We start from the raw sequence: 26,917 nt of genomic DNA, 5'->3' as shown, positions 1-26,917 counted from the left end.
GCCTAACCAGCATCCATCCCTTGTGAGCACTGAGCTCTGAGCTGGCTGCCCTCTCTGGCTAAATCTCTGCCTGCCAGGCATCCAGACCTGCTCCAGATGTGCTTTCCTCCAGCCCCCAGCCCTCAGCCACCACCAGTGCCAGCCCTGAAGCCCGTAGTTTGTTCCACTGCTCTTCACAACCAAAAAGCTTCAGGCAAGCACTGAAACACTGAGGGAAGCCCCTGCTTGCCCCTGCCCAGTCCTAAGCATGATGCTATGGGGCCTGGGCCTGGCTTTGCAGGCAGAGGATACAGTTCCCACAGACAAAGAGGATGATGAAGTAGATGCAGACCAGCATGCCAGGAAAGGACGGGCCCCCGTAGGCCATGATCCCATCATACATGATTGAATTCCAGTCCTCTCCAGTCAGGATCTGGGAGCAGAGCAGTAACAAAGACTTAAGAGCATCCCCAGCAGAGCATGACAGAACCCCACAGACTGATCCCACCCTTCTGGCTCCATGGTCAGATCCTCCTTTCTGCTCAGCCCTAAACCTGAATTATTGCTCACAACTCCAGCTGCATTTCCCTGCTCCTGTCTCAAACCCCCACAAACCCACATCCCCCTGAGCCCCAACTCCTGCCTGGAGACCCCCAGCCCAGGGGACACCCCCAGCCCCTGCTGCCCTTCCCACTGCCCCAAACCTGGAAGACACTGATGAGGGCCTGGGGAAAGTTGTCGAACGTGCTGCGCCGCACTTTCATGTCCTCGAAATCAAACTTGCCCCCAAAGAGCTGCATGCCCAGCAGGGCAAAAACTATGATGAAGAGGAAGAGGAGGAGGAGCAGAGAGGCAATGGAGCGGACTGAGTTGAGCAGAGAGGCCACCAGGTTGCTCAAAGATGTCCAGTACCTGGGAAGAGCAGAGACAGAGGCATGTGGCAGGTGAAAGATGGGGAAGGCTGTGGGCAGGAGCAGGCAGGCACAGGGAACCCAGCCAAACAGACCAAGGTGATGTGCCAGCAGCCCAAAAAGGGGGACTCTGGACCCAGACTGGGCTCTGGGACTGCTCCAGGCAGGCTACAGGAGGCAGAAATGAAGCTGAAGGCATGGTGTGACAAGCAAGATAACACTGCTGCCTGCAGCTGTGGCATTCACATTCTCTCAAAAAATCCCTTCACCCAGGATTTTTCTCCTGGGAAGCTGAGAAGCCTCAGAGAAAAGGAAAACAATTCTCATCTCATTTGTTTCTCCTGGGTTTTGCTCATGTGGAATATGTTTGGAGATTGTTTAGCCACCTTCATTGGATTCTGGTGTGAGTTGTTTTGACTCTTTGGCCAATCAGGGCCAAGCTGTGTCAGGACTCTGGAAAGAGTCAGGAGTTTTAGCATTTTAGTAAGTATCCTTTCTGTATTCTGTAGCATAATATAGTATTATAAAGTAATAAATTAGCTTTCTGAGAACATGCAGTCAGATCCATCATTCCTGCCTTCATCAGGTCATTTCCCAGCAAATACATTACACAGCAGCCCCACTCACAACACCCTAGAACCCAGAGCTAGAGTGGGGCCTCAGCTCTGTCCCACTCTCCCCTCCCAGTCAAACCTGGACACAAACCCCGGTCTGGCCTTGTCCCTCTGCCCAGCAGCTCCCAGCTCTGTTCACTGCAGCCTCCCCTGGGGACAGCGATGCCCCAGAACTGTGAGGGATGCCCAGGCACCCTGAGCTGCAGCAGCCAGCGTGCTCTGCACACTCATGCACACACTCACACACCCCAGAGGCACACGGAGCACAGGTGTGCACACACACAGAGCTCAGCTCCATGCACTCACTCACACACACCCCACATGCACATGGAGCACAGGTGTGCATGCACATACAGCTCAGCCCCACGTACACACACGAGACAGAGTGAAAATTTTTCCAGAGTAGAAATCCATTTTGATTTAGGTGAAATGTACATCTTTGAGTTAAGTCTGTAGTTCAAAAACATAGCTGTTTAGTCTGACTGCCTGTTCTTGTAAAAAGCCTGTGCTCAGAGAGACTGCTTCAGTCGAAGGACAGAGATAAGGGGGGGCAAATAGAGAGACAGAGAGACTGCTATGAAAGCAAGTCAACCTGACCCAAGAATTCTTTCTGATAAAGAAGAATTAGCGGCAAATGTCACCGAAATTGGTAAAAATGAATATGTATGAACCTATTGTGAAATCGTATGCATATGTATTTGAGAAAGAGATAAAAAAAGATCTGGAGTTCCCAGAGGTACACACGTCTTTTAAGGAGAGTAATCTCCACATGTATCCAGCACTGTAATAAACATACCAGCTTTACAACTTTCATAAAGTTGTGGAGTTTTGTTTGTTTCCACAAAACACACACACACGCTCAGAGGGTCATGAAGCACAGGTGTGCACACACACAGAGCTCAGGCCCATGTACACACACAGCTCACACCCAGAGGCACAGGCACAGTGTGCGACTACACACACACAGACACTCACACGGTACACAGCACACAGGCCACCATGCAAAGATCAGGCACAACAGCTGTGCACACACACACACAGATCAGCCCTGCGTACACACACACACCCCCTCAGAGGCACACAGAGCACAGTGTGCACACATACACACAGAGTTCACACACACAGCTCACACTCAGTAGCACACCGAGCACAGGTGTGCACGCACAGAGGTCCCTCTCACCCACCCAGCTCCCTCCCCGACCTGGTGATCTTGAAGATGCGGAGGAGGCGGATGCAGCGCAGCACGGAGATGCCCAGGGGGGACAGGGTGCCCAGCTCCACCAGGATGAGCTCCAGGATGCCCGAGCACACCACGAAGCAGTCGAAGCGGTTGAAGAGGGACATGAAGTACTGGCGCAGCCCCAGCGCGTACATCTTCAGCAGCATCTCGGCCACAAACAGCGCCAGCAGCAAACGGTTGGCATTGTCTGGGGGGGAGATGAGCCTGTCAGAGCAGGGACCTCAACCCAGCATGGCCAGGCAGCCAGGGAAGGAGGGCAGAGCTGCTCACTCTTCTCTGGCTCACTGAGCCCTGAACTGCTGTTTTTGGGGATCACACGGGGAGGAAGATGAGAGGGTGATGTGCAGCTGCATGCTTGTGTGTGAGCACACATTTGTACAGTGCACATGAGTCCATGAAGGGTGGGGACGTGGGCTGTGCATGGGTATGTGGGGCTGAGCTCTGTGTGTGTGTGCATCACCTTGTGGTGTCACGTGTGCCTCCTGGGTACTGTGTGTGATGCAATGGGGCTGATGCTACTCTGGTGTCCCGTGCTCCATTGTGTGGTTTCTGATCGTGGCCCTCATGGGTGTTGAGTGTGAGTGGTGTGCGCCACCTGTGTCCACACTGCACCTTCCCCTGGGGTCTGTGTATATGGGGCTGAGCTCTGTGTCTGTACATGGGGCTGAGTTCTCTGTGTGTGTGCACACCTGTGCTCCATGTGGCTCTGGGTGTGTTTGTGTATGTGAGACTGAGCTCTGTGTGTGCGCACTTGTGCTGTGTGTGCCTCTGAGTGTGAGTTCTGTGTGCATGCACACCTGTGTTCCTTGTGCCTGTGGGTGTGTGTATGTGCGGCTGAGCTCTGTGTGTGTGCACACTTGTGCTCCATGTGCCTCTGAGTGTGAGCTGTGTGCACATGGGGCTGAGCTGTGTGTGTGTGTGTGTGTGCACTCCTGTGCTCTGTGTGCCTGTGGAGGTGTGTGTGTGTGCGTGCACGGGGCTGAGCTCTGTGTGTGTGCACACCTGTGCTCTGGGTGTGTGTGTGTGTGTGGAGGTGCAGTCAGTGGGGCTGCATGCACAAATGCATGTGGCTGCATGGCGTGAGTGCATGGACAGAGATGCCAATGGACACACTCTGTGTGTGCTCACCATGCAGGATCGTGTCCCTTAGAGTACAGGACATGGTCAGTGTGAGCTGTTTGACAGCAAGGATCACACACACACACGCTCAGTGCAGGCTCTGAGTGTGCCTGAGAGCCTCTGTGCTGTGCCAGTGTCACTTTGCACCCACAGCAGGAGCTCACACAGCTCTCTGGGGCACCAGGGTGTCCTGGGCCCTCCTCCTCTCTCAGCCTCTTTGCTCACCTTGCACCCGTGTCAGCCACTCTGGCTGGAAGTGGTGCTCAGAGGCGATGGACAGGGTGTTCAGTGCCACCAGCAGGATGACAAGCCAGTAGAAGAACTTGGACTTCACCACATCCCTGCACTTCCTACGAAACATTCGGTTCCAACGCCTCCACTGACGGCTGGAGAGACGGCAAAGGAGCAGGAGAGATGGCAAAGGATCAGCAGAGCCAGCAGTGGGTCAGACCCAGGCCTGCAGAGCAAAGCCACCCCTGCTCCCTCCCTGGAAAGGGATGAGGACCATACCCTGCCCCTGGAACTTGGTGCAGTGACTCAGGCACTGCAGCTCATTCACCCTCCTGGCTCAGTTTTGGCTCCAGCCCCTCTCACAGGGGGCTTGCAGGCACAGTGTAATTGCAAATTACACTGTAATTGAGGAGAAAACTGCAATTTTAGTGTCCTAAATTACACACTGTGCTGCACAGGCCATGGGAGGATGTTGAGAGCCTGGTCCCACAGCAAAGACATTGTCCACCTTGAGGAGCTTTTTGCCAGTACCATATCCAAATTCCCTGTTTGCTACTCCAATGTTTGCATCTCCCCCCAAGCACCAGCCCCTGCCAAAAACTGGGGGCTGACCAGGAAAGCCTGTGAGAGACAGTGGAAGCACATGCAAGCAGATGGTTCAGAGCATACTTACAAGAAGAGAATCCACTTGTTCATGCCCTCAATTTCATACAAGCTCTCTGTCTCTGACCCTCCTTCATCCGATGGCATCATACCTAGAGGGAATGACACCACAGGCTTTCCTTGGAGCCCTTGGGAAGAGCATGTGGGAGGGAACCTCTTCCAGAAGTACACCAGGAAGAACTTCCCCACCAAGCAATGTGAATAATCCCAGGGAGTCAGCAATGGGATTATTCAGAAGTGAATAATCCCCACCAAGCAGTGCCACCCCAGGGAGTCAGCAACCAAAGTTTGGGCAGAAGGCTTTGAGGGTCAGGGGCAAACCAAGCACGAGGTAGCAAGGATTCCAGCATGGAGAAAACTGGGGCCAGTAGGGATCTGAGCAAAGGATGAACAGAACATGGGCCACAGCTCTGGAAGAGCTGTTTGTCTGTCCCACTGTTTCCCAAAGCTCTTTGCACACATGCATCACTCAGCTTGAGGCATCAAGAGTGCTTTCACCAGGCAGGGTGGCACAGCAAACCCTGTGGCTCTGGGGTAGAAATCCCCAGGCTTTGCTGAGCTTTTGGCTAGGTGCCTCTACATCCACCTCCTCCCCTGGGCCACTTTTAAACCCTAAAAACTGTCAAGTGATGGCAAGAAATTATTGCATCTATTAGTGAGAGCTTGTGGCCCTGATTGTATGACACACTCCTCATGGCCTTTTCAGCCCCTCTTGCCAAAGGAGACTCAGGCCTTGCTTCTTGCTTGTGGTCTGCTGTGGCATTCACATTCTCTGAAAAAATTCATTCGCCGAGGATTTTTCTCCTGGGAAGCTGAGAAGCCTCAGAGAAAAGGAAAACAATTCTTATCTCATTTGCTTCTCCTGTGTTTTGCTCATGTGGAATGTGTTGGGGGATTGTTTACCCACAGGTGATTGTTTGATTGGATTCTGGTGTGAATTGTTTTGACTCTTTGGCCAATCAGGACCCAGCTGTGTCAAGACTCTGGTAAGAGTCACGAGTTTTCATTACTACCTTTTTAGCAATCAGTATCTTTTCTGTATTCTTTAGTATAGTATAGTATTCTTTAATATAATATATATAATAAAGTAATAAATTAGCCTTCTGAAAACATGGAGTCAGATGCATCATTCTTCCCTTTGATGAGCGGTTGTCTGCTTTTATATTAGTCTGCAAGTATTAAACACTGTGGTTGAAATGGATTTACCATCAGGGATAAATTATTGCTAGTTTGGGTCAGATTCAACCAAATTATTCAGGAAATGTAAAAAAGGAGGAAGGAAACTGTCCTGTAAAAGCTGAAACTTTTTGTTTGGTGGGTTTTCAGGCAAAATGAGTCTTTGTGATTTCTTCAAAGACTCCCACCTTGCCTCTCTAGGCAGTAGGAACCCAACCCTCAGGCTGAGGGTGTGTGAGCAAGCAGAGCTGGTACCTTCTCCCCTGGCCCGATCGCTGTCCATGACCTCTGCGTGGGTGATCCAGTCCATGTAGCCCTTCAGATCCTCCTCCAGCTGCTGCTTCTCCCGCAGCTTCTGGAACGTTCCACGCGACTTGGCCTTCTCGCGCTCCTTGGTGAACTCGCTGGGACAAGGCAAGCAGCAGAGACTCAAGGGATGGCCTGAGGAGCTCAGGAACTCTCGGGAGCCACAGCTCACTGCCAGGCCAGGCCTTGTAGGAAAGCCCTGAAATACCCTATCCCATGTCTTAGAAATGGAAATGGGGGTGTGTGTTCTATTCCTATCTGTGGGGCAGCTCTCTTCTGTTCATGGGGCAGCTTTCTTTATCTCTCCCACAGCCAACCCTCCCTCCAAGAGATCCCTTCTGTTAACGGGCCATTATTTATTAATTATCTTCTGTCCATGACCACTGAGTGTCCCTGCATGGCTGATCCAATCCCACCATCCCATGGGGAGATGCTCCGCCCAGGGGAGGAGCCAAGCATTCCTACCTGGATCCAATCTGAGCCTGGCACAGCACAGCTGCCTTTGCCCCCTGCATTGCCAGAGGAGCAGCTTTCTGCTGCCCTGCATGGCCAGAGGGAGCCCAGGCCCCAAGGGAGAAGGTGAGCTCATCACAGGGCAGGTAAACAGGTAAACAGGACACTCTTGTCATGGTCACATGGAAAGGACAGGTCTGCCATTGTCCTTGCCCACTCTTCTGCTCTCTTTCAATGAATTTCTTTTCTCCAGTGTGGTCTGGCAGGACTGTAGACCTGCTGCCTTGCCATGCTGGTGTTGCCATGTGTTAGTAACAGGTCTCAGACACTATAAGAATAATTTTCCTGATCTCAAACATAATTTAGTTGTATTGGTAAAAACATTTCAGAACATTTCCATGCCAGCAACTTACTCCAGGATCAGATTACTATAGTCCAGCTTGTCCTGCACCTACAGTCAGCTGTAGACAAGCATCAGGTTCCTGTGGTTTGTCTTGTGCTTTTAACTTGTTTTAGTTCTAGCAACACACAATTTGTTTTAATGTTACACTGGCATGGTTCTAGTCATAAAAGAGGCCTAACAAATCCAAGTAATTAGGGTATAACTAACACTGTGAACTAATAGAGGTGATTAGTGTGGTCCACTTGCAAAACAAGGACTGAAATACATAAAAAAGACCCTGACCCTACACAGACCTTAGGAGAAAAGCCCCCCTCACTCCTCAGGACAACACATATTTCCCAGCAACAAAATTGGGGTGGTAGCAGTCCCACAGCAATGCATGGTAGGTTGAGTGTAACATCTCAGGTTTTAACTGTACTGCTGGGGGAATTAACACTAATTGAATTTGGCCTAGATTGTCACAACAGACTGATGACAGCTCATTGATGTACTTGGACAAGACTGCTGAAGCAGTAATTAGACTAACAATCCTTCCCTTGGATGCCTTGCACTCATCAGAGATGTTCTCCTTGGGCTGGCCATGACAAAACTGTGTGTGCTCACAGCAGGAGGGACGGGAGGTGAGGAGTGTCCAGACCCACAGCCATGGGGTGCCTGCCCCTGCTCAGCTCCATCTGCTCTGTGAGCAGGCAGGAGACACCACAGCCCATGTGCTCTGCTTGTGCCTCAGGAAAAGGATTGATGTGTTGAAAATTGGGCTAAAACCTTGGAAAGCCATGGACACTAACACAAAAAGTAACCCACAGATCAGTGCTTCTAAACGTGCAAAAAAAACCACAACAAACAAAAAAAAACAAACACCTCACTCCACACCCCATCCCCGCACCCCCCCCCCAAAAAAGAAGAATGAGAGAGGGAAAAGAACAGAACTTTTCCAGGCTTTTTTTTCAGGCTTTTTTCTTGTATAGTTCAAACCTGTTAAAACTCCTCTGCTGGCAGAAAGGATAGGGTGGCACTTACCCACTGAGCACCCCCAGCACCAGGTTGAGCACAAAGAAGGAGCCAAGCAAGATAAGGCTGACAAAGTAGATCCAGGGCCATTCATTCCCCATGGCATCATTTACCTGGCAAGGAGAGATGCAGGTGAAATATTCTGAAGGCACTGTCCTCCATCTGTTTCCCTTAGAGCCCCTGAACAGTCTGTGGGGTCTTTGTCCCCTCCAAAAGAGTGCTTGGGATGGTGGCACATAAACCTGGCTCCAAGCCCTGGCTGGTTAGAACTCTGTCTCTGGCTTGCATCCAGACCAAAACATTTTGGGAGCAGATTAAAATATCAGCCCCAAGCTTAAGCTTCAGCATGACTGTCTCCCAAGGACTGCAAAACATGGTTTGTGCTGGAGGAGCATCTACCAGTCATTGCTGTGCCTGGCCCACACCTCTTCACAGGGTGGGAGCTGGAGCAATCTCCTGTTGTCTTAGGTTGGAATTGAGGGTGTGTGTTCTATCACCATCTGTCAGAGCTGGAGCAGTTCTCTGCTGTTCATGGGACAGTTTTCTTTATCTCTCCCACAGCCAACCCTCCCTCCAGGAGATCTCTGCTGTCCATGGCCACTGAGTGTCCCTGCAGGGCTGATCCAATCCCACCATCCCATGGGCAGATGCTCCGCCCAGGGCAGGAGCCAAGCATTCCTACCTGGATCCAATCTGAGCCTGGCACAGCACAGCAGCCTTTGCCCCCTGCATTGCCAGAGGAGCAGCTTTCTGCTGCCCTGCATGGCCAGAGGGAGCCCAGGCCCATCTGCAGCAGCCCTGGAGCTGCAGAGGAAAACTCCCCCCTTGTGCAGGATCCCTGCTGCAGCAGAGCCACAGCTGGCACTGCAGGAGGGCTGAGCCCCCATGGGATGGGGCTGGGACACCACCCTGACACACAGGGGGCAGGGCATGGTCTGACTCTGGCAGTGGTTTTGGTGGTTTTTTTGTACTATTATATTTGTATGTTTAGTTTTCCTAGTACAGAACTGTTATTGCTATTCCCATATCTTTACCTGAGAGCCCCTTAATTTCAAAATTATAATAATTCAGAGGGAGGGGTTTACATTTTCCATTTCAAGGAAGGCTCCTGCCCTCTTTAGCAGACCCTGTGTTTCCAAGCCCACACGTACCCAGTAGAGGACCTCGGTCCAGCCCTCCATGGTGATGCACTGGTAGACGGTGAGCATGGCGAAGCCGAAGTTGTCGAAGTGGGTGATGCCGTGGTTGGGCCCGGGCCAGCCGCCGCGGCACTCGCTGCCGTTGATGCTGCAGTGCCGCCCATGGCCCGAGTTGGTGCACGGGGCTGGCTTCTCCGAGCCCACCGTGGCAATCACGTCTGGGGAGAAAAGACATAGGGTGAGATGCAGGTCAGGCCGAACACAGCAGCCACACTTTATCCTCCTCCAAACTGCTCCTCTGTGTCAGAACCCAGGACATTCCTCTGGCTGCCCTGGATGACTCGAGACACTGCCCAGAAGCTCAGAGACTTTGACACAGAGTCAAAAACACCTGTGCCTTCCATTTTAACCGATTTTAACCCATTTTAACCCACACAACTTTGTGTGAAGAGTTACAAGCCACAAAGGTTTGAATAGAATGATAGTGAATTTATCACAGGTGAAAAAGTAGAATTTTGGGGATTTAGAATGGTTCAAGAAGCAAGATGGAGGAATCTGGGTGTATCCTGTCTTTCTCCTTCTTCTTCTTGTCCTTCATCTTCTGCTGGGATGGTGACACTTTCACATTGGTTTAAGATAGAAGCTCACTGTCTAACATAGGTGATGGGTATTGGAAAATTATGGTAAATAAAGTACACGTAGCTTTTAGTATAAAAAGATAATACCACCCCAAGAGCAGGGACTGTGCCACAACCCAACCTGCTGGACAGATCTGTCCTCAGATCTGGACAGATCTCAGCAGGTCAGAAAAAGAATTGAATAGATAAGAGAAAATAAACAACCTTGAAAACCAGAGCCTAGGAATCCCGACTTCTTCTTCGAGCGTGGGGCTAAGAAAAAAGACTTTTTAATACCTCAGGAGCCATTTCAGCAACAAACAAACCCGAGACCTGCTCAGCTCCATCTGCTCTGTGTGCAGGCAGAAGGCACCACAGCCCATGTGCTCCAGGGCTGGGCTTGCTCACAGCGGTTTGTGCCTCAGGGAAAAGATTGATGTGTTGGGAGCTGGGCTAAAACCTCAGAAATCCATGGACACTAACATAAAAATAACTCACAGATCAGTGCGTCCAAGCATGCAAAATCAACAAAAAAAAGGGGTGAAGAATGAGAGAGGGAAAAGAACATAACTTTTCCAGGCTTTTTTCTTGCACAGCTCAAACCAGTTAAAGGGCCCTTTCAGCACCCCTCACACCCAGCTGGGTCCTGTTTCCAGCACCCCTCAGCCACACTCCCAGGCCTGATGCTGGCCAGAGCACACTTTCTGCCGAACACAGAGTCCCTGAGGTCCCCCAGCAGCACACAGAGACAGCCCTGCTGCCCTCCCCAGCACAGCTCCACCTGTCCCGAGGTAGTAGCAGGTCTTGTGCATCCTGCCCTTGAAGAGCTCCTGGCCCACGATGGCGTAGATGATGATCATGAAGAGCACCAGCAGGGCGATGTGCAGCAGGGGCACCATGGCCTTGATGATGGAGTTCAGGACGACCTGAAGGCCTGCACAAATATGAAAGGAGAGCAGGTCAACCTAAACATTGTTAGGTGTGCCTTGTATCCCTGCCAGCCCACCAACAAGCAGCCTTTGAAATGCCCCTTGCCAAGGGAAGAGGGGCATGGGCAAGACTGAGATATCTGAAGGAGGCAATCCTTTATTCCATGTAGGAATGTGCTCCTTGTTGGCAGAGTGACAAAATTATCCTTTGTCTCTTTAAAAAGGAAAAAAAGCCCAGAACTTTCTCTCCTCAATTAGCAAAAAAGACACCTCATAGGACCTGGGGGACTTCACCTCAAACTTAAGGATGGCCAATTGGACAGGAGCCAAAAAGTCCCTCCTAAGCAATTTACTAGAAAAAGAAGAGAACAAAGAAACTAATTGCTTTTGTGAGGTGTTTTACCAGGAGCAAGAACTTCTTGCACCTGGCTCAGTTTTTCTCTGTAAAGAGTGTTGTTATTTTGCCTTTTATTAAAACTTTTCTGTTTCCAGCACTACCACAGAAGCCATCCTGCTGATTTTATGCCTTCTAAGGTAGCTGAGCTATCTTGGGTATAATATAGAGCTCTTGGGTATAATATATATCTTGGGTATAATATAAGCTCCAAGAGCTTATGAGACCTGGCTCGAGGAGACCCCTATTTCACTTCTACCCACCAGGAAAGCACGTGGAAGGGCAGAACAGAGCCAGGCAGTGCTGAAGGCTGCTTCATGCTGCTCCCTTGTTCTGGTGCCCTCATCCTGGCTGTATTCACATGAGTTACAGAAGAAGATCCCTGCTCTGAGATACTGGAGCGAGATCCTGGCCACCCCAAGGTAATGCCACTGAGCCACAGAGGCAGCCAGGTGTGTGCCACCCTGCAGCTCCCCAGGGCTCACAACTGTCACTGACAAATTTTATGAAAACCCTTTCGCTAGGATTTTTCTCCTGAGAAGCTGAGAGGCCTCAGAAATGAAATATAAACAAAAATTATCTGATTGCTTGGAATGTGGTCTGGAGATGGTTTACCAACAGGTGCATCTTTGATTGGTTCCATGTGAATTGTTTTATACATGATGACCAATCACAGATCCAGCTGTGTAGGGACTCTGGTCAGTCACAAAATTTAATTATTCATTCCTTTCTAGCTTTCTGATGTCTCCTTTCTTTTTCTTTAGTATAGTTTTAGTATAGCATTTATGATACGTTGTGATATGATATTATATGATATGATGTAACATAACGTAATATAATATAATGTAATGTAATGTAATATAATATAATATCATATATCATATCATATCATAAAATAATAAATCAGCCTTCTGAAACATGGAGTCAAGATTCTCATCTCTTCACTTGTCAGGGTTGCCTGCAAATTCCAACCACCAGGAATGCAGGAACAAGCAAGAGCTCGTGCTTCCTCTACACCTTCCTTGTGGCTGGACTCCCCAGCTGTGTTGGGAGTCTGGTCAGTCACAAGATTTAATTATTCATTCCTTTCTAGCTTTCTGATGTCTCCTTTCTTTAGTATAGTTTTAGTATAGCATTTTTTATATGATATGATTAATATAATATATTGTCATAAAATAATAAATCAGCCTTCTGAAGCATGGAGTCAAGATTCTCATCTCTTCCTTTGCTGGGGTTGCCTGCAAATTCCAACCACCAGCTGCAGGAACAAGCAAGAGCCCGTTTCTCCTCTACACCTTCCTCGTGGCTGGGCTGAATCCAGCCACACCAAGGAGCCTGTCCCATGTCCCCCCAGCCTGGCCAGGCCCAGAGGGTCCGTCCAGCCCAGCCCTGGGTGGCAGCAGGGCCTGGCACCCACTTGGCACTCCGGACACCAGGCGCAGGGGTCTCAGCACGCGGAACGCTCGCAGCGCCTTCACGTCAAAGCCGCCTTTGCCCCCCGAGGGCCCTGCCTGCTTCAGATTGACCTGCTCCAGGGTCATGGTGATGAGCCTGAAAGAGCCAGGGCACAGGGAGGGGAGGGAGGAGGAGAAGGAGGAAGGACAAGGAAAAAGAGAAGGGAGTGAGAATGGAGAGTGAGAAATCGGAGCTAAGAGTCAGAGCTCTGCGGGCAGCAAAGCAAGGTCAGCACTGCTGGCCGTGCTCAGCCTCGCCCAGGGGCAGCTCTTGGCAAGGCCAGCTCCACTGCTGACAGCCAGGGAGCTCCCACCCCATGTGCAAACCCTGGAGGACCCCACACCACCCCCTTTCCCCAGGGCAAGGAGACCTACGGGGCACAAAGGAGTCTAGACAGGAAGAAATCGAAGTTAGAGAGAGGAATAGCAGATTTGTCTTTGCAAACAAGCTGTGGGTCTGCTGGTAGATAAAACCAGCACTGGGAGATAAAAGAAACCACGGGAAGGATTCCACTGATTGATGAATGGAAAAAGATATTTGCTTTTACAAATAAACTTTAGGTTTGCTGATAAACAAAATTAGAAATTGAGAGATTAAAGAAACATTGGGGAAGACAAACCTCTAAATTCCGTAAGAATTAAAAATTAAAAGGGAGGGTTATGCATTAGAGGGAGATCTTTGGGAAATCTTTGGTATCAGGTGTTATGGGAAGTTTGTACCTCTCAAGTACCTGAGCCAATGGGGAAAGAGAGAAGGGAAATGCAGCTGGGAAATTGGGATAAAAAGGAGTCTGCGTCCTCCAAAAATGTGAAGACCCCAGAGCAATGCCCCATGGCCTCTCCCTTTATTCGAATAAAGCCAAAGGACTCCTCTGTCTCCTTTTAGACATAAACCTCTGGTGTTTGTAGATTAATTTTCCTAACAGAGACGATCCCAGGGAATGTCAGAGCAGGAACAGGGGGCCCATGAACTTAGTCAAGAAGGTGTCCCCAAACACATGGCAATCAAAACTGTTTGTGAAAGAGGCCTGGCAGCAGCTGAACAGCAGCAGCCTCCCCATTTTCCCTTACCCTAGGGTCACAATGGAGAAGTCAAGCACGTTCCAGCCGTTCCGGAGATAGGCGTCCGTGTGGAAGAGGAAGCCGTAGGCAATGATCTTCAGCATGGCCTCGATGGCAAAGAAGATGAGGAAGGCATATTCAATCTTCTCCTGGGGATTGCAAAGGCAAGCAGGAGAGAATGCTCCATTAGAACACACTGTCACCTCCCCTGGTGACATCCTCATCCTGTCATCCTCACCAGTGACTCTGCAGCAGCCTCTGCTGCCACCCCTACACACACTAAGGGGACCCTGGGGACAAGGGTGGCATGCTGAGCCACCACTGCCACTCTCTGGCCTGCAGCATGACCCCCCCCAGCCCTTTAATGTCCCCTGCCAGGACCTTGAGGCTTTGGTTCCTCCAAACTGCTCCAGCAAAGCCACCTGAAGGTGCCAGGCCCAGGGCATTGCTCCTCTCTGGCTCTCCTCCTGCTGCTCATCCTCATTTCCCCACACAGCCTTCCTCCTACAGGCAGCACTGACACCTCCTCATCCTCTCCAGCTGAGGGCTCACAGGGTCTGTGTGTCCTGGAGTCCCCACGGAGTCACCATGGCTCTCCTTTTGCCTGGGATGATAAGGAAGCTCCCAGGGCTCAAGGACTCCTGCTTAATGCCAGACATTTGCCTGGCAAAGTTATGTTATGAATAAGAAGCTTGACTAGGCCAATATTCAAGCAGCAATCAATTTATTAATTAATATGGTAAAGTATGAGCAATACAGCGCTGGGTACAGTGGGGGAAGTTTTTCCTCCAACTGCACACACATAGTCGAGGCTTACAGGTGTTTATAGGGGTACTCATCAGCTTTCTCAGCAGTTTCTATTCCCAAGTTTTACTGATCAGCAGTTTCTATTCCCAATTTTTATGTCACAATTCTATACACTATTGTGATTTAGTTTTTCTCAGGATGTAACCCAAAAGGAGCATCCCCAGATGGTGCTGGTCTGGTTTCTGAAAGAAGGAAGAAGAATCCCATCTGCTGGGGTCCAGCTCCCCAGATGTGGGTCCACCTTTTAATTGCAAGGACTATAAATCTCATAACAGTGATGTCCAGCTTCCCTTGGTCATAACCATAAATCCTTGAGTTGATGTTCATCTTCCTTTCTCAAGCTGTTTTTCTCTGCTTTATTAAGGAGTGAGATAAGCATGTTTCCTTTATATATATTCCAGAGCTATAGTTTCAAGGATACAAGCAATATTCTAAAATTATACTTCAAAATATTGGTATTGCAGAACTTTTTAAGGCTTAACCACAAGCAAAGAGCAACATCCTTAACGCTTTAATTCAAATGCTCCTAAATCAACTAAGGTTAATTGTGAACAAAGGATGGGTTCCAAGGCCTTCTTCCATGCTTTACTTTCCTCAGTTATTATTAGAATTCATCTTTATAACTGCCCCATGGTCGGTCTCCACACATATCACAATCACAAATACACACATTGCCTGTGTGTACCTGACACCAAACACAGCTTTGTATTTCACAGTGACCAGCTAGAAATGGGTCTGGGGCTCACTGGCAGAGGGGCTGCACCCCCTCGCAGGCAGGACCTGGCACCCATGGCAGGGCCTTGGCACAGCCCTGCAGCCGCTGGGCCAGGGCAGCTCATCTGTCCCTGGAGCACAGCCCAGAGCTGCCTGTGCCCAGCTGGCTCTGCCCGTCACTGCCATCGCTGCCCTTGCTGACAGTGTCCCTTCCAGACTAAAACCCTCCTGGAGCAGCCAGGTGGAGAGGGATATTGATATTTCTGGTGTTTCCTGGTCCCTCTCCTCAGCTTATACCCCCTGAAGGACAAGGAGCATCACTGCTCAGAATCTCCAGGGAATTGCCCTCGGAAAGGAAGAAACCTCTCTCTGAGACCAAACTGGGAGTGGATCTTCACTGGGAAATACTGCAGTGCTCTGAGGGGTCCCCGTGCCCTGCCAAATGGAAAATCCTCTCCTTTTACAAAGCCAGGGCTAGAGCTCAAGAGAGAAGCATTGCTGGCTCAATTAACATCTCCAAAAGCAGTGACTGTGCTGTGTCCCCACATGACTGTCACCCACACAATGCCATTTCTTGTTGGATCTGAGGGCAGCCAGGGTAAGAGCAGAGATCCTGGCATTGCCTCTGTCTTCAAGGTTTCAGCAACAGCAACTTAACACTGCTCACCTCCCACCCTGAGGGGACAAATGCCCCCCAGACTGTCCCCCAAAGCCTGTGCTTGCAATCCCATGCAAACACAACTGCCATGAGGATCATTTCAGGCATGGAGGGGCTGCAGAGCCATGCCAGCAGCCACTGGTGTGAGGGAGTGTCTCCCCAGCTGCAGAGGGAAAACAGAAAAGCCCACTGCAAGCTGCAGCAGCCCTGCAGTGCTGGGGCTGGTGAGTGTCAGGGCCCAGCCTGGAGCAGGATGCAGCTGCTGAGGCTGATGTCAGGATCCAGCACAGCAAAAGTCAATTCCATGCCCTAATTTTCCAGCAGAACAGACACAGTCTCTCACTAGAAGGGATTTTCCTCTGAAAACCCATGCCCTGAATCAAAAGGTAAATTGCTGTTCCCCAGAGGACCCTTTGAGATGCCCACAGCACATGACAGTGCTGCTTCAAGGGTATTGGGTGCAGCCAGTGAGGAGCAGCAAGGTTCAAACCTGGGCCAAGGAAGAGGCAGAAGGCAGCTCCCTGCCCCCTGCCTGGGAAGGACATAACAGCAAATTCCCAACTTCTGTGGGCAACCTGTGCCAGGACCTCAACACCATCATTGTATAATTTTATTTTTTTAATAACTAATCGAAATCTACCCTCCTTCAGTTTAAAACCATCACCCTTTGTCCTACTGCAACAGACCCAGTTAAAAAGTTTGTCTAAATCTTTCTTATAGGCCCCTGTCTTAGGGTGCAAGATGTAGCTGGAGGTGGGAATTCTATCACCATCTGTCAGAGATGAGGCAGTTCTCTGCTGTTCATGGGACAGTTTTTTCTTTATCTCTCCCACAGCCAACCCTCCCTCCAGGAGATCTCTTCTGTCAATGGGCCATTAATTATTAATAATCTGCTGTCCATGGCCACTGAGTGTCCCTGCAGGGCTGATCCAATCCCACCATCCCATGGGGAGATGCTCCGCCCAGGGGAGGAGCCAAGCATTCCTACCTGGATCCAATCTGAGCCTGGCACAGCACAGCAGCCTTTGCCCCCTGCATTGCCAGAGGAGCAGCTTTCTGCTGCCCTGCATGGCCAGAGGGAGCCCAGGCCCATCTCCAGCAGCCCTGGAGCTGCAGAGGAAAACTCCCCCCTTGTGCAGGATCCCTGCTGCAGCAGAGCCACAGCTGGCACTGCAGGAGGGCTGAGCCCCCATGGGATGGGGCTGGGACACCTCCCTGACACACAGCGGGGCAGGGACTGTTCTCACTCTGGGAGTGCTTAATTTTCTTTTTTGTACTATTAGATTTGTATTTTTAATTTTCCTATTAAAGAACTGTTATTCCTATTCCCATATCTTTGCCTAAGAGCCTCTTAATTTCAAAATTATAATAATTCAGAGGGGAGTGGTTTGCATTTTCCATTTCAAGGAAGGCTCCTGCCTTCCTTAGCAGACACCTGGCTTTTCAAACCAAGACAGGGAGGCAGGGTTATCTCACACAGCTGCATGTGCACTTTTCCAGGTGCCAGTACCAGAGCAGAAGCAGTTTCTGCAGTTTTATCGAGTCTGTGCATGCAGATATGCAGGAGTGTTGCCCTTTGCCACAGCTCCTGGAAGACTTCAGGAGATCCAGGGTGACCCCAAGCTCTAGGAAAGCCACATGCACTCACGACTCTGCTCCATGCCAAGCTCCAGGCACAAAGCCCAGTAACTCCTGAAAACCAGCAATGGACAGCAAACCCTGCTCAGGGACTGTGGGACAGCACTCAGCTGCCCAAAAACAGCTGCTGAAGTGCTCCTGAGATAGCACAGCCCTGGGTGACAGACATCTCACTGCACTCACAGCTAATTACAGGTAATTACAGCTGGGACTCCCTACAACTGCATCACACACCCACATTCCTGTTACTGAATTGTACCTGAGGCTTTGGAAACACACAAATTCCCCGACCCCGGGCTGAGATACAACCCAAAATGGGGTTTTCAGAAGAACATTCTTTGCCATCAAACATTCATGCTACCTAAAATCCCTGAAGCCATTATGTGTGCCACTGTCATATTCTCTGGAAAAATCCTTTTGCCAGGATTTCTTCTCCTGGGAAGCTGAGAAGCCTCAGAGAAAAATGAAAACAATAATGATCTGATTGCTTCTGCTGTGTTTTGCTGCTTTGGAATGTGGTTAGAGATTGTTTATCCAACAGATTGTTGTTTGATTGGTTTCATGTAAATTGTTTTTACTTAATGACCAATCACCATCAGCTGTGTTGGGACTCTGGAAGCAGTCACAAGTTTTAATTAGTATCTTGTCAAGCCTTCTGTAAGCCTCATTTTTCTATTCTTTAGTATAGTTGTAGTATAGCATTCTTTAATATAATATAAGCACATAAAATAAAAATTAGCCTTCTAAGAACATGGAATCAGATTCATCATTTCCTTCCCACCACAGGGGACCCCAAAAGTACCTCAGTGTGTGACACCAGCAGTGTGCCTGCACACAGGGCTACTTAAATTAAATACTTAAATAAGTAGCACATCTGTGCTACTTAAATTCTCTTCTTGACAGTTTGAGCTCCAGCTCTGTCCCCCATTCCCTAGGACTTCCATGTCCTACCTGAAATTCCTAAAAAGCCCATAGGGCTGAGGACAGCTGCTTTTGGGTGGTCTGACAGGGTGGGCTCCCTCCAAGCTGTCACCCTTGAGTCCCACTAAAACTGAAAAGACAGTTGGCTTTAAATTGACAAAAAGTACATTTAAATATTAGGAAGATGTCCCTGGCCATGAGAGGGGGTAGAATGAGCCTCCTCACCCAAATCATGTTACAATTCTATGCTTCTATGAAAAGTAGGTATTTCAGTGTGTGCAGCATGTCAAACACCACCCACTGGAGCTGCAGAAATGGCTCAGCTGCCCTGGGAGATGAACTGTACTCTAAATTTGACTTTATTTCCTCACTGCTCACAAACAGAGGTTGGGCAGCCAGGTCACACACAGCCATCTGTATTTTTTTGGGTGAATCCCTGTGAATAACCTGCCTTGTTAAACACATTCTGAATTTGCTTGCTCCTGGAGTAACGTTGCCAGTGAAAAACAGTGGGATTTGAAACTCTGGAAACTCAAGTAAAAGTGAAAATAAATGCTGTGAATTATTGAACAAGTTGAAAAGTCAAAATAATTTCATCAGGGTTGAAGAAAATGTTGTGATTCCATTAGAAAAAGACAAAATCAGATACAAACAGGATTTTAAAAACCCTTCTGGATCAAAAGAAATCTAATATAGAAAGAGTAATAATGAAATGTGTTAAAATGAAACAACTGTACTTCTACCAGGACAGAGCAAAATGGATTCTTAGAAAATAATACGGTTATGATTATTTCATTATTTTCAATGGTTATGGTTATTTCATTATTTTCAGCGGTTATAGTTATTTCATTATTTTCATTTTTATGGTATTTCATTTTTTCACCCCTCCATAAATGAGTTCTGATTAACCAAGCTTTCATGAGACTAATTCTAAGTTTACCTAGTGTAGACTCTGACTGCAACTCTTCCCTGCCTGGAAACTCAGTGTGGCTGCTCTGCAGTTTTCCAGTCTTGCAGGAAGGCAGTGGCAGCAGGGCTCTCCTAGGAATCCTCCCCTCCTGAGACTCTCCTTGTGATGCCTTAGAATTTTATCTTTTAGCCCTAAAACCTCCATCTTGCTTTATCTATATTACTATATTCTAAAACCTTAAACTCTACGTTTCCCACCCTGTGATATCACACACTTCTATTCAAACTCCACACCCACCATCCCAGTTCTATCATTCCATTTTGGAAGCTTCTCCACGGCCTCAGGTCAATGCAGTGTTCTCTTGGGGGTCAGTGCCTGTTAGCACAGAAAGTCTGAAATTCTCATCATCCAGGGTTCCAGCAGCAGGCCTATGCTGAGCATAGCCTGATGCCCCTGGTGATGGTGCCTGGCTAAATTCTCAGCTGGCTTTGCTCCTACAGAGCCACCAGAACCTGGTGACAAAGGGACAGCAAGCAGGAATGAAAGAGCAGCAGCCTGGGGCTACCTGGCTCTTGACACCTATTGCTGTGGCAAGAGGCTGAAACATCCCTCAGTAGGGTATAGCATAAATAATCCAATATACAAGAAATAAAAATAGATGGAATTTCATTTATGCAATGAATTTACATCACTTGGTCCTTGCTCATGGGAAAGCTTCTGGGGCAGCATCAGCCCCTCTGATCACCCACACACCTCTTATCCCCACACACACCTGGGCTTGCCCCAGCTCTGCCCCACAGGGCTCAGCCTCATCCCAAGCCCTCTCCCAGAGGGAATTTCCATCCCCTCTGTCCCCATGGTCAGCCCTGCTTTGCCCCTTTTTCCTCTCCCCTGGGGTAACTGCACCTCCCAGAGCTGTTGTGCCCCCAAACCAGCCCAAGGGGTCAGGGAGGCTGGTCAGACCAGCCAGGAGGCTGAAGGAACACCCCAGGACCTAACCCTCCTCACCCTGAAGAGTCCTGGAACCCCATTTCATTAAAAGGGGGATTTAGATGTCTTAATTCAGTCATTATACTCAGTCTCTCAATGGAAATCAATGTGGATTGAATCACAGCAGGGATCTGAAGAGCAGAAAGGTGTGGCAATCTAAAAATAGTGTAAATTGTTGATCTGGGACACATCAAAACATCATATTCCAGGAAAACTGGAGCAACTGTGGAAGAATATGGAATAATGATTGGAAAGGAGTAACCTTTCTGGCTAGCAGAAGCAGCGTTTTTCCCCTCTTAAATAAAAGATAACAAAATTAAAATAGAGTTTTGAAAGGAAAGGTCAGAAAAATTTATTCCAAAATGCTGCAACAAACCACTTGAGCCTTTCTGGAACAGGATGTTTCTTTTTGAAATTGTGATAAAAAAAGTCAGGAAATTTTTTCTTTCATTAGCATCAATTCTTCCTTCATGTCTACTCCACACACAACCTGCTGCATTTGATCTCGACCCAGAGGTGCTTTCAGCCCCTCTGAAAACCCATTTTGCAGTCGCTTCTCCCCACCCCTGCCTGCCATTGACTGCAGCAGCTTTGGCTGGACCAGCACTGCCTGAGTCCCCCTGGGGCAGCAGATGGCCCCAGAGCAGCTCGTGCCACCTTGCAGCCGTGTCACCCCAAGCCACCAGCCCCAGAGAGCCCTCAGGGCTGCAGGAAGGGCTCCAGGGGCACCTTACCAGGCTGGAGTTGGCAATGTTGGTGTCATCCTCGGGCATGGGCAGGTAGATGGCCAGAGCAACACAGTTGGCAAAGATGGTGAGGAGGATGATGATCTCGAAGGGTCTAAGAGGAAGTGTTAAGGAGTGCAGACAGGAAAGAAAAAGCAGAATAACCCCACCCCTGTCCTGTTGTATTTAGGGTTATTTAAAGGGGGTACAGCTCTTTTAAAAATGAATACAATCTCTACGAGCAGATAAATCTTGATTTCCCAATTACACTGTGGGCCTCAAGCAGCCATCAACAAAGAGTGTGTTAGAGCTCTACACTACAAAAATATAAGAACTTTATGACTCCCTCCCCATTAACAGGCTAACCTACATTTAAATAGGAGAATTAATGCTAGAATGAGTAACCAGGGTCCTCCCTCTATGAAGCAAGCTTACATCTGTACATTATTAACAAATCACCAATATACAACAAATCAAACAAGCAGAGTATCAAATATCTTGTTAACCCGACAGAGGAGCGTCCATTAAGAAAGATTAAAACCTGTAAAAGGAACTAGGCAAACCCATCAAGGCCCGACTGTTTACCAAAAACATAGCCTTCAGCAAACCCAAAACAAGTATTGAAGGTGATGCCTGCCCACTTTCAATGGAGAACCAACTCCACCATGGGGGCAGAGCACAGAGAGAGCAGCCAGAGTTCAGCCTCAGCACATCCTCAGGGCTGCAGGACACTGGGGTTGGCTTTGCCACAGGACAAAGGGAACGGAGAGCTGGAAGTTTTCCCCTCCTGATCCTTCAGTGAACCACCCCGAAGGACCAGGAGCCTTTTGCAGAATGTAGGCACTGAACCTGTGGAAGAGGTTTCACAGTGACTCCTGTGAGCCAGAGGGAAGTTTGATAAGAGGACCCATGTTTACCCCTGAAAGAATTTTCTACCATAGAAACCAAGAAAGAAAGAAGGATCCCCACTCTCTGTTTCCCCCAGCATTCTCCCCTGAGGGCTGCCTTGGGCTCTGGTGGCCACACCACTGTGCAGCCCAGGATTACAGACCAAGGGACACCATGCTCTCCACAGCAGCCTGAGTGCTGTCAGTGTGTCCTGTGCCCATCACAGGCTTTGTTTCCTTTTCTGAACCTTTCTATCCATCAGCCTGATGACACTTTAAAAACTGAACTCAGCTGGGAAAGCTGTTCCCCTTTGTGTCCAAGTAATGAGGCAGAGCCCAGGGCCTGGAGCTTCCCTGCCTGCTTGGGCAGGGTAAGACAAGCCCTCCTTGAAGGGTGACCTCCACTGGAGCTCCTGTAACTGGAGCTGAAATCCACTGGCTGCCTGTGATTCTGGCACAGTTATGAGGCAGAAATGCAGTGGGAACCAAAACCAGACGTGTGGATAACTGGGGACAGTGTCTCTGCCTCCTGCCACAGAGCCTCAGCATCCTCCTCATCTCCTTGTCTTGCAATCTGACTTCTTTCTGTCCAGCATGCTCCCACCACACAGCATCCAGGGGTCCCCAAATCTGCCTTGCAGCAGGAATTAGGCCTCTGTGTCTTTCAGCCTTGTGGTCCTCCAGGGTTACCAGAATCCTCCCCCATCTGCCTTGAGGTTCTCCTGGCTACAGAATGACCTGAAATACCAGGGTGGTGTCACAAAGTGAGACACATCCCAACAACCATCAGGCTGTTGGACTGCCTTGCACACAACACCCAGTGAGCTGCAGAACATTCAATTCCCTCATTCTAATAAACATACTTCTTGAGATGTGAGCAAATTTCAGCACAAAACACCCTCTGCCTCAAGTCAGCCTTTCACCCAACCTGGGCTGAGTGGAGTGATGCTCCCCCACCCTTCAACTGCTTGAGAAAGACCCCAGCCCACCCCTGTGGCTCAGCTTTGTGCTCTGACAGCAGCAGCCACACAGCAGTGATGTGCCCAGGGAACAGGAACCCATACTGCCACACAGAATCAACAGCCCAGGTGTGGCAGTCAGATTTTCTGGAAAAATCCCTTTGCCCAGGATTTCTCTCGTGGGAAGCTGAGAAGCCCCAGAGAAAAAGGAAAGCAATATTATCTCATTTGCTTCTCCTGTGTTTTGCTACTTTGGAATGTGGTTGGAGATTGGTTTCTTCTGTGAATTGTTTTGACTCATTGGGAAACTGGGGCCAAGCTGTGTCAGACTCTGAAGAGAGTCACAAGTTTTTCATTATTATCTTCTTAGCCTTCTGTCTGTATAATTTCTGTATGCTTTAGTATAGTTTAGTATTCTTTTGTATAAGATAGTATCATAAAACAATAAATTAGCCTTCTAAGAACATGGAATCAGATGCATCATTCCTTCCAACAACGGGGTCCCAGAAAATACCACACCCAGGTACCCGCACACCAGAGAGCCACAGCTAATCTCCCCTTGGCAGCCTGCATGGCCCTGCAGACCATAATAACGCAGAGGAACTGGAACGACCCGACCCTGTCACATACCCTGAGCCCTGAGTGAGGGCAGCCAGGTGCAGCTGGGTATAAATACAGGCAGGCACTGCAGAAACCTGATTCCCTGGATCGTTTGTCCTGCACAGGTCAGAGCCACCTGCACATGCCGCCCTGCTGGGGGGCACCCACTCTGTGTGTTGTGAGGTCCTCAGGATGAGGTGAGAGAGGAGAATTTGACTCAGAAGGCTGAATATTATATAACGTAACATAACATAATATTATACTATATTCTATTATACTGTATTCTATTATACTATATTCTATTATACTATATTATACTATACTATACTATACTATACTAAAGAAAGAGAAAGGATACATCAGAAGGCTAGACAAGAATGAATAATAAAAATCCATGACTGACTCAGAGAGTCTGACACAGCTGGCTGTGATTGGCCATTAATTAAAAACAATTCACATATTTGCATAAACAATCTCCAGACCACATTCCAGAGGAGAAAAACATGGAGAAGCTGAGGCTTCTCATCTTCCCAGGAGAAGAAATCCTGGCAAAGGGATTTTTTAGAAAATGTCACGGTGACAGTCCCTCTCCAGAGCACTGAGGTAGGGAAGACCCTCCCTATGCTGCGCACTTGCTCTGGCACGTGCTGGCCTAGCAGGAAGGATGTGTCTGAGCATGCTGTAAGATGTAAGTCCTATTTCCAGCTCCTCCCTATAGTATTTAGGGAGCCCCTGATGTAAGGAAATGATTGGTATTTAATTCTATTGATTTAGAAGGTTGAATAATTGTTTAATTAAAATATTATATTATATTATATTATATTATATTATATTATATTATATTATATAAAAGATATAATTATATATAATATTTATTATATTATACTATATAAAAGATATGTATTAAAGGAAATCTTGTTACTGTCTCTAGACAGTCAGGTACAGGGGTTTTTTTAAATTGGTTAAGGAAATAAAATAATCTTTAGTAGAATTTAATTACTAATTCTCTTTAGGTCAACCATTTTCTTAACACATTTTACATGTGTAAAAACAACAGGAGCAGAGAATAGAGATAAGAATTGTTTTCTCTTTTTCTCTCTGTGTTTCTCCAGAAAAATCCTGTGAGAGGATGATGTCTCTCTCTGTTCAGAGCGTGTGAATGCCACACCTCCCCTGCCACTCAGGCACTCACACTAGTTTCCTCCTTTCTCAGTGCCCGTTTAGGACACAGGCACAGTTCCTTTCTGTGCCCACAGAGCCATCATTTCTCTTGCCAGAGGCACAGAAAATGAGAACTGCCCAATTTTGGCCCTGCTCCCACTCCTGGAGGACAGAGAGTCCCCTTGCAGTAAAGGAATGAGGTCTCAACCCCCAGCAGCACCAGAGCTGTGAGCATGCCCTCGTGCCTGCCAACAGGGCTTTGGACAAAGCAGCATCTCTGGGCATGGTTTTGGTGTCCCCACAGCAACACAGCCAGCCTAAGGTGACCAAGCCTCCTCCCAGAGCGAAGCCTGGCCAGGGATGGGATCATCCTGCCAAAGCCAGGAGCACTCAGATCAAGATCAGCAACTAAAATGAGAAAAGATGTGATGGAAGAACTCGATTCTGTTGCACAGTTCATAATTTTTGCTACAGCCCAAACGTTTGGCTGAAATCAAACTGAAATAATTAATTTCCCATTCTCTTTCTTTACATAAAATATGGGTGAACAAAGTGATAGTTCCTGGATGCATGGCAGAAACATGACATCTTGGTATTTCTGAGCTGCAGTGCCCCAGTGAAAAGGTCAAAAAGCAACACCCAAACTACAACTCTAAGCCAAAGGCACAAAGAAGGACTATCCCTCAGAATAGTATCACCCACAAAAAGCCTTCACCTGTGACAGCACTACCAGGGAGGGACAGGAAAGGGGGCTGAGAGGACAATGGAGTCAACAGGGATTTGGGGGAGGCCCCCCACCCGGGCAGAGCACAGCTGTGGGACCAGATTGTGATACACACAAAGAGCCATCCCAAACAACTCACCAGCGTCTTGCTACCACCCCCAAACCTCCAGAGTATCACATTGTCCCCGGCCTGACCCCATCCCCAGCCCTGGATGGGCACTGTGCCCCCTCCTGCCACACCAAACCCCCTCCCCTCTCAGCAGCCTGTCCCCCATTGCTCCCAGCACACAACACACACAACACATTCACTCCCCCCAGTCCCTTGGCCCAGGCTGTCCCTGACCCAAGGCCTGACCCACTCCCCAGCCCAGCTTTCCCCAGCCAGCACAGCCACTGCCTTTGCCATGCATCCTGCAGGGCTCTCTGGGTGCCTCGCTGCCTGATGAGACAGCACAAGCTGGAACAGGCTCTCCCCAGCAGCCCACCATGCTCACAGGCACACACACACACACTGCTGGCAGCCCCTGCAGCCACAGGATACTTCCACTCCACGATGCTGATGCAGGCCTTCCTCAGGGGGTTCTCCAGGGTGAGGCAGAACAGAGCCCTGGGTGGACGAGGAGCTATGGGTGGTACTGGCTTCTTGGACTTCTCCTTCTGCTGCCTCTTCTTCACATCACCCTGGGGAGAAGAGGGCTCCATGGTGTTGCTCCCCTAGCTGTCTGCTCCCCTCCTGCCCTGCAGTGGAGCCCCCCTTCCCCAGGTCCCAGCCAGCTGGAGCTCCTCTGGCTCTGTCCCCTCCGTGCAGCAGGGGAGGCGCTGGGGGAGTGGGGGCTGGAGCCTGCACTCGCATGTACAAACACACAAAGCATGAGTTTAAATTTAGATCCCATCCTGGCTCTGGGTGCTGTCCCAGCTCCTGAGGGCCCCTGCAGCTGTTCCATCTTTACCCAGCACATGGGGAGCTGGGTGAGTGCTTGGCGTGCCACGGGCTGGGCTGGGGGTGGGACAGGCTGCCCGGGCTGGCCCCTGTCTCTGACAGAGGAGGACCCGTGTCCAGGCTCAGCTCTGTCCCCAGGTCAGCTCTGTCCCCAGGTCCTCACCTACACCGTGTCCCTGATCAGCTCTGTCCCCAGGTCGTCACTGTGCTGTGTCCCAGGTCTGCTCCATCCCCAGGTCCCCACCTGCAACGTGTCCCAGGCCAGCTCTGTCCCCATATCCCCACCTTTACCTTGTCCCAGCTCAGTTCTGTGCCCAGCTCAGCTCTGTCCCCTGGTCCCACCTGTACCGTGTTCCAGTTTAGCTCCGTCCCCAGGTCCCCACCTGCACCAGGAAGCAGCCGGGCTGCCCAGGGCAATGTGCATTTGCCAAATCACATCCTGCAGGGTGAGATGGAGAAGCCAGCTCTGGCCAACTCCCAAGGAAGTTTCCCTGCTCATCCCATCAGCCCCTCCACTGCAGGATTTCACCTGTGCACACCTGGACCGTGTGATACTGGGGCTGTAGGGCCTTTGAGGCTGGG

At 49.3% G+C, this 26,917-nt stretch overlaps 1 protein-coding gene across 3 annotated transcripts in view; it reads right to left on the bottom strand.

Annotated features, from left to right (window-relative positions):
* CACNA1S (calcium voltage-gated channel subunit alpha1 S) overlaps positions 1–26,125 on the bottom strand; it is a 60,757-nt gene extending 34,632 nt beyond the window's left edge. For all 3 annotated transcript variants that reach the window (XM_064732917.1, XM_064732919.1, XM_064732920.1), the window contains exons 1-13: positions 25,937–26,125; positions 21,074–21,179; positions 13,711–13,850; positions 12,603–12,736; positions 10,644–10,796; positions 9,258–9,463; positions 8,116–8,219; positions 6,189–6,337; positions 4,768–4,849; positions 4,089–4,249; positions 2,706–2,931; positions 684–891; positions 292–412 (exon numbers count right to left, since the gene is read on the bottom strand). In XM_064732917.1, the coding sequence (XP_064588987.1) occupies positions 292–412; positions 684–891; positions 2,706–2,931; positions 4,089–4,249; positions 4,768–4,849; positions 6,189–6,337; positions 8,116–8,219; positions 9,258–9,463; positions 10,644–10,796; positions 12,603–12,736; positions 13,711–13,850; positions 21,074–21,179; positions 25,937–26,097 (1,951 nt within the window). In that variant the 5' untranslated portion in view covers positions 26,098–26,125. The remainder of the gene's footprint in view (positions 1–291; positions 413–683; positions 892–2,705; positions 2,932–4,088; positions 4,250–4,767; positions 4,850–6,188; positions 6,338–8,115; positions 8,220–9,257; positions 9,464–10,643; positions 10,797–12,602; positions 12,737–13,710; positions 13,851–21,073; positions 21,180–25,936) is intronic.
* Between the last annotated feature and the right edge of the window lie 792 nt (positions 26,126–26,917).

This window comes from Zonotrichia leucophrys, chromosome 26 (assembly GCF_028769735.1).
Source record: "Zonotrichia leucophrys gambelii isolate GWCS_2022_RI chromosome 26, RI_Zleu_2.0, whole genome shotgun sequence".
In the NCBI taxonomy this organism is placed as follows: domain Eukaryota; kingdom Metazoa; phylum Chordata; class Aves; order Passeriformes; family Passerellidae; genus Zonotrichia; species Zonotrichia leucophrys.
This window is presented reverse-complemented; position numbering and strand designations above follow the sequence as displayed.